Source organism: Plectropomus leopardus, chromosome 5, assembly GCF_026936395.1.
Source record: "Plectropomus leopardus strain MGB_pleo_1.0 chromosome 5, ASM2693639v1, whole genome shotgun sequence".
Classification (NCBI taxonomy): Eukaryota; Metazoa; Chordata; class Actinopteri; order Perciformes; family Serranidae; genus Plectropomus; species Plectropomus leopardus.
The window spans coordinates 27,963,247-27,973,211 of NC_142180.1; the positions used below are offsets into that span (position 1 = coordinate 27,963,247).

The 9,965-nt window shown below is 39.7% G+C and overlaps 1 protein-coding gene and 1 non-coding gene across 2 annotated transcripts; both read right to left on the reverse strand.

Annotated features, from left to right (window-relative positions):
• Window positions 1–1,065: 1,065 nt before the first annotated feature.
• On the reverse strand, window positions 1,066–8,179 carry LOC121939042 (elongation factor 2b). The gene is made up of 13 exons (XM_042482186.2): window positions 8,025–8,179; window positions 6,781–6,995; window positions 5,833–6,014; window positions 5,317–5,528; window positions 4,897–5,075; window positions 4,627–4,732; window positions 4,116–4,368; window positions 3,774–3,969; window positions 3,278–3,644; window positions 2,815–3,168; window positions 2,469–2,651; window positions 2,146–2,278; window positions 1,066–1,448 (listed from the first exon to the last, which is right to left on the reverse strand). Exons 1-13 carry the CDS (start codon window positions 8,025–8,027, stop codon window positions 1,255–1,257), a joined length of 2,577 nt encoding a protein of 858 aa, XP_042338120.1. The 5' UTR covers window positions 8,028–8,179; the 3' UTR covers window positions 1,066–1,254.
• LOC121941439 (small nucleolar RNA SNORD37) lies at window positions 4,449–4,515 on the reverse strand. Its single transcript, XR_006105750.1, has one exon. It is a non-coding gene; the product is annotated as a small nucleolar RNA SNORD37 (small nucleolar RNA).
• Window positions 8,180–9,965: the final 1,786 nt, after the last annotated feature.

The window sequence follows — 9,965 nt, forward strand, 5'->3', positions numbered from 1 at the left end:
ACATCACGTGCCAGGAAAGACAAGAATGGTTATTTATTTCTAGGTTTTAAGACTCATTCCTGGAGCACTCTGTAATTTTTGTGGGACTTGTTTTATTCCTGACATGTTTCATGTAAAATGTATTTTTTTTTTTGTTAGACATCTATTAAAAATAAATACACTTAAAGAGTGGAAAACACCTTGTAAACCATGGACACACACCAACAGTGAAAATCATTTCATAAACTCCAATATGGAAAGCAAAAGCACCTTCCACAAATACAAAAGATTTGTAAACAGAAATACTCTGTAAATACAGTAGAGGTTGCAAATACACAATACGTGGAAACATTTGTGAATAAATATCTTCCCAACATTTAAAAGGCATTTGGGAATCTCGGATCTACACTTTGGAGAGAAATAGTTTGCCTGTCTAAATAAACATCTATTATTCCACATTAAAAAATAAGGGCACGCAGTCGGAGCATTTTTTAAATGATCAATATCTGTTATTTATGAAATTTTGTATTTGCAGCCATTTAATGTAAGTTAAAGATTTTATTAACTTTATTTTGTGTTTGTGGAAGAGCTTTTTTGTTAAATACCCAGTACATTTACTTTATGTATGTGCATGTCTCTAATATTTGTTGAATATTTTCTGAGTAAGTTTTTGCATTTGTGGAGGGTGTTTAATATAATTGTCAATTTGCTCACAAATACTGCGACAAATGTATCTCCATATAATTTTGATAAGTGACGGCAGTGACGCTCTTCTCACTGAAAAGCAGTGCATTTCCTGTGACTTCATAAAAAAAATCGTTTTGCCAGTTATGCATTTAATATAAAGCTGTAGATGTTCAGTTTGCATCAGTAGCAAAATAAGAGCACTCCAGATATTTAGCATCGACTATGAAACTTTTCTTGTAAAACATCTGGTACAACCAAACGTGTTGTCACAAGTTTATGAACCTGTGGGAAAATGTCCTCGCTGTGGCATCCCTAGATGCTGCCACAGACTTTATTTAAGCAGTGCTTTGAAAAGAGTTTTACCTGCTTATCCCAATAAAAAAACAAAAAGACAAGAAGCCTTGACCATTAGTTTTTATTTTCTTTTATTTATCGTTTACAATTTTTGTAGGTGTTTATTCATTATTGTCGATCCTTTTGGCAAACATTAGTGCTCACTGTGTTCTGTACAGTCCAGTTCCACAATGTTGACTTAAAATTTATTGGGTAGGGAGGAATGAGGCAAGAGCCAAGTGGGGTGTCAGGTGTTTACAATTTGTCCAGGTAGTTGTCCAGGGCTGGAACACCTTCCTTGAGACCCTTACGCTTGCGTGTCTCCATGACAACCGTACCAGGCTTGGTTGCGACATCAAGTGGGTCTCCGCTGAGGATCTGCCAATGGTCGAACACACACTGTGGGAAGGCCTGGCCACCAGTGTTGGAACGAAGGTCAGCTGTGAAACCTGGGAATGGACAGAGCAAAGTATTCTTTAATACCTTCCTGCGAAGCGTTTAACATTATGGGCAAAAAGGGTTGCAGGAAGCCAGAGTGCAGGAATCACAAATGCCACATTTATTATCCTCTTTGGTCAGATTAGGAGTTTTCAATATCATTTGACCAACAACGTTATCTGGGTATGGCACTAAAAAAAAAAAAAAACAGCCAATGTTAACATTAATGTTCGGCATGTGCATGATAAACCCATTGGTTTAATCAAACTTAAAAAACGTCCCACTACGATGAGCATATTACTTTCCCCTGGTGGAAAAAACAAACATCTTTTGCTGCCTAAAGTATATCTAGTTTTTAGTTCAGGTAGTTATGCACCTGGTGCTCTAAAAAATAAGCACCTTGTGTTTCAGTGACGTTATGGTGGATCCATGTAAGGCTAACAAATTTAAGTCAACTTGCACAATCCAACTGAAAATTGACACGAAGCACAAAAAAGCAGCGTTTCTAGTTGAAATCAATTCTGCTGAGATCATTCCAAGTCTGATAAAACCTGCATTTACTAGAGTGCAAGTTTTGAACACTTGGATACATTAGACTAAATCTAAATAACAGAATCAGGTTGGGGAAAAAGACAATAAGCAATAGCTTGAAACTGCCATTTAGGCAGCTCTGCTCAGAACACCGCCTCTCACTGAAAAATGACTTACCGAATGACTCCATGACAGGCAGGTAAGCCTTGGTGACATACATAGGTGTTCCCACAACTTGGCACTCCTCAAACACATGCCCACGCCTCCTGTTCAGTACACCGTAAATTCCACCAATTGCACACTCAGGACACTGTAAAGTAGATAGGAGATACTGAGTCAACCAGGCTGCACTTAGCACTTGTGAAATGACATGCATTTAGGAACTAAAAATTCTGATAAATGTCTGTCAATGTAACATAGCCACTGTGCCTCGCCAAGCCTAGATATATTTGTGGAAAGAGAACAAACCAAGTACAGATTACATCTCCAGAGGCACTTACCTGGATCTCCACCAGGTAGACGGGCTCCATTATTCTGGGTTCGGCTGTGAGCTCACATGCGTACAGAACTCTGCGAGCTGTGGGAATAATCTGACCACCACCACGGTGAATAGCATCGGCATGCAGAGTCACATCATGGACGTCGAAGCGAATGGCGCGCATGTTCTCTTCACAGAGAACACCCTAAGACAAGAATGAGACACCAAATGCTTTTAAATACACATATCCAGAAAAAGAACAAAATTACTTTTTAAACAAACAACGTGACGACATTCTATGTGAACTTGACACCGTTTAGGCTGAGTGCAATTAACAGCCAAATCTTGCCTTCTTTTGAGCCCCTTACCTCCTTTACTGCCCACTGGAAGCCAGCCACAACACTGTCCTTGATCTCATTAAGGTACTGCACTCCCTTGGTAACATCCACCAAAAGGTTGGGGCCAGTTCCATCGGGTCCAAAGCACCAGATCTTTCTGGCCTCACCGACATCCCACTCGTACTTGTCAGCAAGGTAGCGGGCTCGGGCCTTCATTTCCTGACGAGATGACACCTCACCCTTTTCGATGTCCTCTGCCAGTCCATCCTCGAAGGGCCTGGCCTTCATGAACAGACGGTTGTGCTTGTTGGGCGACTTTGACAGACACATAACACTTGATTCTTCGCTAACAGTCTCCCTGTAGGACACCACTGGATCAGATTTCTAAAAAAGAAAACAACAGGTTTCAATGCATGAAAGTTTGCCTCTAGGGATGGTAACCAAATGACATATTTCGCTCTTATCGATGACATTTTTGATTGATTTTAATTACCTTGAGTGGAATGCCAGCGTGATCCTCCTCCAGATCCTTCAGACAGATCTCCAGATGCAGCTCTCCAGCTCCAGCAACAATGTGTTCTCCAGACTCCTCAATGATGCACTGCACCATGGGATCAGACTTGGACAGACGCTTCAGACCCTCAACCAGCTTAGGCAGGTCGGCAGGGTTTTTGACTTCCACAGCAACTCTGACCACAGGGCTGACACTGAACTTCATCACTTTCATGTTGTGTGCTTGCTCATAGGTGGTGATTGTTCCAGTCTTGACGAGGAACTGGTCCACTCCAACCAGACCCACAATGTTACCACATGGCACATCTTCAATGGGCTCAACGTAACGACCCATCATCAAGATGGTCCTGGAAAAGAGCAATGTGCGTCACTGGTAAATAATATTGCCAAAAATTCAAATGCGATCATGATCTAATAAGTGACTTCACATAATTGATACAAACACACATCACTGTGCAATATTTGCCGATACCAACCTCTGAATCGGCTTCAAATACAGGTCATCCTTCTTTCCAGGGACAAAGTTTGGTCCCATAATGCGCACTTTCAGGCCAGTGGAGACACACCCAGAGAACACGCGACCGAATGCATAGAAGCGACCCTTGTCATTGGTGGGGACCATCTTTGAGATGTACACCATCAAAGGAGCCTTAGGGTCACAGTTCTTGATACCTGATTTAAAAAAAAAGAGGTGACAAATCAGTTTGAGACTATGATTGAGTTCTGCTACAAAAATCCAGCCACATATGGCTTTATTGCCAAGGGCTCACAACATTCAGTTGCTTTAATTACAAATGTGAAATAAATCCATTTCATACCCATGGCAGCATCATCATCTACAGGTCCCTCATAGAGCAGGTCGCAGCGGTACCTCTGAGCAGTGACAGGGGAAGGCAGATGGATGGTGATCATTTGCAGCAGGGCTTCTCCGGCAGGCAGCCAGCGGCGCATCACAGCCTTCAGGAGAGGCTTGCCCTCCTTTTCCTTGTCATCAGCATCCAACTTGATATCCAACTTCTGGATCAGCTTGGCAGTTTCCTCCTTATTGAAGTTCATGATGGCAGCAAACACCTAAAAAAGAAATTCATTTCATTAGTGGCCAGCATTTAACATGACTGTGCTGAGGGCGTCAAAGTAAGTCCTTGTGCTCTGCTCAGAGTGAAGGTAATCATCACTGGTTACTCAGGTCAAAGTGAAGAATATTCAATCATCACTTGCAGGCTCACAGACTAACTGGTACATTCTGCTTAACATTTACAGATACTGATTTTTTTTGTTTTTTACTGCACTGTACTGCAACCATATATCTATAAAAATCAGTAGTGTTACCTTGAAGATGGGATCCAGGACAAGAGCAACAAAGGTGCGAGAGTGCTTGGTACCATCAGCTCCAGTAGCAGACTTAAGGAACTTTCCAGCGGTAGAATCAAAGTACCTTGAGTAATAGATAAGGTATAAAAGACTTAGCAACACAGTAGTCAGATACATAGCTATATCAAACACAGAACCATGTTCTGTGCTTAAGTAAAAATAGTTTAACACAAGTCACTTTCCATGTGTGCCCCCTGGCACGCACCTAAACTGGCAATCAAGACTCACCTATCACCCCACAGCTTCTTCATCATGTCTTCCACCTTCTTGGCGTGCTCAGCTGGTGTCATTTGAGTTTGGCCCTTGGCAGCAAACTTGGCTGCATACATCTCAGCAAACTGCTTCAGGGTGAAAGCCCAGCCATGGAGTCCAGAACCAAACCCAACGGTACCGTGGGTTGGGTCGACCTTTGAGTGTTGACAACAGGGAACATATGGACTTCAGTACATTTAGGAGATTTTTCAGGTAATGTTTTACTTGCTGATTTTATTTTGGACACAAAAATACATGTGTCTGCTCAGGAGCTGAATCCTCCAGATTCTTTCAAAGTTGGGGAAAATGTACTGCCCAGAAGCCACAATGAACTAAAAGTGTGAAAACTGACTAAATGATGTTGGCTCGATATTACCATCCATATTTGGCACTCACCTGGAGGTTGCCCATGGGTCCATTTTCCTCATCTCCGTAAGTGGAAATGATGACATTGACTGACTCAACAATGCGCTGGAAAGTCTGGTAAAGGTCTTCAGGTTCAAGCTGCAACTCCAGCAAGGCACGGTCCATCTTGTTCATCATCAGAACTGGCTTGATTCGCTCACCAATGGCCTGACGGAGCACTGTCTCAGTTTGCACACAAACACCTAGCAGGAAAAAATATTGAGTATTGAGTTTATGAAGGACACTGTTATTATTTTCTTAGCAAACCTGCAATTGTCTTCATGTAGCACGTGCATTTTAGTATAAGAAAACCCTTTTAAGCAAAATGTTGCACTTTTAATCTGATCAAGTAGTCTTGTTTTATTTTATATGCCTGAAAAAAAAGTTGTGATTAGCACTATGAACGTTTGTTTAATGTAGTCACACTGGCGTCCACTGTGTTTTTCTTTTCTTGGGGACTCAGAATAAATGTGCTAGTGAAAAATGGAAAATCTATAATTTCCTTACCAGACACACAATCCACTACAACAAGGGCTCCGTCAGTGACACGGAGAGCAGCAGTCACTTCAGAGGAGAAGTCAACGTGTCCTGGTGAGTCAATCAGGTTGATCAAGAAACCAGTGCCATCCTTGGTCTGCTTTATGAAGGCCAAGTCATTTTCGGACAGCTCGTAGTAAAGGGAGATGGCGCTGTAAGGCGGGACAGATTGTTAAAGTCAGATGACAAATGTGACAACTCAAGTGTCACTCAAAAGCAACCTGACTGAAGAAAAAAAAAAATCTAACTAATATGATCCAACTATGAATCCATAGTTGACATACAAAAATACGATTAAATAAATCTAAGTGTAGTAAATAATCAAGCTAGTATAGAATGTAATTAACATAGCTACACTCTGCAAATGCATTTTAATTCCATTTTCTTGGAAATATGTATCTGGAAAAAAAAACCCTGAAGTAAACAATCATCTTAAATAAAGCAACCCCATAATACCGACTTTCACCCCGCGCTTAGAGTTCAACCTCTCCATTATGCATTCCCTGTTATTCAACATCACTATTAGATTTTATCCAAGTTCAACACAAACACACACAGTGAAAACAATATTTTATTGCTTTAGGATATGTCAAAACACAAGCACAATGGATCATTAAACAGTTGCCCTGGATCAGGATGTCCATGTTGATTCATTATGGATGTGCAGGCAACACACAAGAGCATGATGTCAGCGTCTGTGCTACCTCTTACTTCTCAGTTAGTTGTGGTGACTTCAAATATTAGAAATAAAACTGCAATATATTGTTGCCCTTGTCAAAATTGTTTAAACATTTTATTGTACATCCAGCAGGCAACTAAAAAGACCAAACACATCTAGTTGAAAGCCAACTTTTAATGAAAATAAAGAAGGAAGGAGACAGTTACGGAGTGCAGTTGGAAATATGACAAGATGCTTACGTTGACTTGATGGTGATGCATCGCTCCTGTTCATCTTTGCGCGTGTCGGTGAAACGGGTCTCTCCAGCACGAGCTGAGGCAATGATGCCAGCCTTTGATACCAGCGAGTCTGTCAAAGTTGATTTTCCATGATCGACGTGCGCAATCACGGACATGTTACGGATGTTGGCCTTTTTGTCCATGATGGCACGGATCTGGTCGATGGTAAAGTTCACCTGAGAGAGAGAACAGTTACAGACAAATCACATAATTGCACACGCAGCAAACGACCATCGCATAATATGCACAGGTCGATTGATGTTAATATTTCTTTGGACTACTGTTACGCTTTTTACAAAATTGTCAATACATGTCACGTAGCAGTGACTGCGCACGGCGTATCTATAACCGCTGCTGACTCAACGATTGCTCTGCACTTGCTCTCAGGGCGTTATGCGCCATCATTGCCACTGACGTAAATGTTTAGACTATTTTTTTCCCCACAACCACTTGTCTGTATTAAGCAATACACTCAGAGATTAGCAATATGTCTTGACTACATGGACAACACAACCAAAGAAACGTTGTTAAAAGACATATTCAACCATGTCGCACCCGGCATAATATTGGCGTCAATAGGCCACGTGTACAGACTATGAGACTGTGCTAAATGCTAGCATTAGCTTGAAAGCTAAAGTAATGGACAGGCCGGGCAACGCAAAATGCCGGCAAATGATTCCCCCGGCTGCCTGTGACTGACGTTATATAATCCTGGCCATAACCCAAGCACACACGAAAACCAAATATTATCCAGTAACGTGTGCCATTTCAGCCTCTGTTAGTTTATAACGATATTGACGAATATTTCCGGCGAATAAGCGCTGGCGCCATAGACAGAGCTGCTGTGGTTAGCCAGCTCAACACCGCCGTGTCATGTCGCGTCAGCCATTTCTACATACACAAAAAAGGCTGGGCCGGCACCCTACCACCGAAAGCTGTCATAATATGTATGTTACACTCAGACGCAGCAACAAAACCTCAGTAAAACTACTCAGAGCTGTTTTTTAAGATTCTGTCTGGCTCGGTTGAACCAACGGTAACTGATGACAGAACGGCTGCCATTTTGATCAAAGCACAATTCACTGCGTTAACATTTAGGTGGCGTAGCATCCGTAAAATACTCATTGGGATTCTCATATTTACGCCAATGACACATTGCCTGTCAAGTAACCGATTATTAACTATAAGATTAGAAATAAACTCACCATTTTGACGGATGGTTTTGGATCCGCTTCGTGGCGAAAAGAGAGGAAAATGTACACTGCCCACCTCACTCGGGCTCAGGCAGGGAAGAGACTGCTGATGTCAGAAGGGGGGGTTTTATAGTTTGTGCGTCATGCTCGTGCGTCTGTACGTACTAACGCTACGCTCATGCCAGTGCGGTAAGGCTCAGGCTCATGAACCACTACCTGCCTGCTAATGCGGGTTATTTAAACCCCGTGAGACCTGAGGGAATTGACCTCATCATTAATATAATGGATAATTTAGGAAAAAATGACCCTGCAAGTAATTAGTAAAAAGCAACAGGAAAATCACTCGAAAATGAGCACACACAAAACAAAAGAGAAATGGAAAAAAACAACAACAAACAAAAACAAGGCAATGTTTTGGAAAAAACTGAAAAATAAATGTAATTATCTTATAATACCTAATTATGAATTCAATAATTATTCTCTTGTAATTATTTTCTAATATTTTTTCCCTCTCTCTTGTCTCTCTGTCTTTTGTAAATTATATTCAGTTCCTTTTTTTGTCTGATTTTCCTAATTTTTCAATTTTCAGAATTTCTCTTGTCAACTTGCTGTTACCTTTTTTAGCCATGTATTCAGAAGAAATCAAACAAACTTGTTCAGGTTTCAAAGTTTCAACACTTGTGAAAGTTGTCCAAACGTAACACAAGAAACCTTTGGCGATCCAGGCTTCAAAGAGTTAAAATATGTTATTTATTTCACAAAGCGTGTAGGCCTACAATAGATGCACTTTTTGCAATTATGAAGGAGAAATTATTGAACATGTTTTTGTAGATTGTTATATGTAACCTCCTTTTGGCTTGATTTACAAAGACACTTTTCAAAACTGTTTTAAAAAGATGTCCCACCAACAAAATTAGGTTCATTAAAAAAAAAAATCCCAATTTCTCATCTGATGTACGTGATTGATTTACTATGTTGTTGATATGATTATTATTTTGGAAAAGTATTATATACATAAAATGATTTAGCTCAAAAACCTACCATCCTTTGATATTTTAGAGATACTGATTTTAAAATATATTTCACAACAATTAAACATTTAAAACTCAGATTTATATTGGCAAACCAATTTGATTATTTAGACATTTCAATTTACCTCCATCTTTGTAGCACACCCTGAAGGTTTTTATTTTATGCTTGTTTTTTTATTTCCTCTATTTCATTTACTATGCAACTGACTTTATTTATTTATTATTAAATATTTTTAAACTGCTATTTTGAAAATATCTAATGCAGATATATTAGATGTAGTCCTGTGCTGTTGTATTAACTCCAATATGAATTAGTGCCTGTGCCTTAGTACAATTTTGAAGCACATGTACTTTCCTTAAGTAACTCTATTTTATACTACTTCCACCAGGCAAACAATAGACTACTTTAGACTGCTTTATAGGTCTACTTCCACCCCTCTATATTTGAGAGGCAAATAGACTACTTCAGACTGCTTTAGGCCAAACCTCCACCCCATAACAAGATAAGATAAGATAGCCTTTATTTATCCACACACTGAGGAAATTCACTTGTTACAGCAGCTCAATGCAACATCAAACATATAATAAAAAGTATAAAAAGGTGGAAATAAAACACAAAAAAATATAGAAAAGGAAATATAGATATAAAAAATAAGATCTGAATCTAAAAACTGTCACAGTCTATATACACTATTGCAAGGTTAATAGGTAACTTTGGTTATTCGTTCTTTTCAGATTCATACCCAAAATCAACAAAAAATCTTTATGTATCGTAGATGATACCAAGAAATACAAAATGCCCCAAACTATCAGCTGCAACATTGAACTGGTGCCTATATATGAATGCATCACAAATAAAATAATCCAATAACATAAAGTTTTTAATATTATAAATATTACAATGAGTCATTCTGCATACTTA

What these genes read in the sequence shown, in the direction of transcription:
- LOC121939042 (XM_042482186.2), bottom strand. An exon ending in AGATGATGATGCTGCCATGG is followed by an intron (nt 3,970 to 4,115) that starts GTATGAAATGGA and finishes TTTTTAAATCAG; the next exon opens with GTATCAAGAACTGTGACCCT. An exon ending in TATTTGAAGCCGATTCAGAG is followed by an intron (nt 3,645 to 3,773) that starts GTTGGTATCGGC and finishes GCTCTTTTCCAG; the next exon opens with GACCATCTTGATGATGGGTC.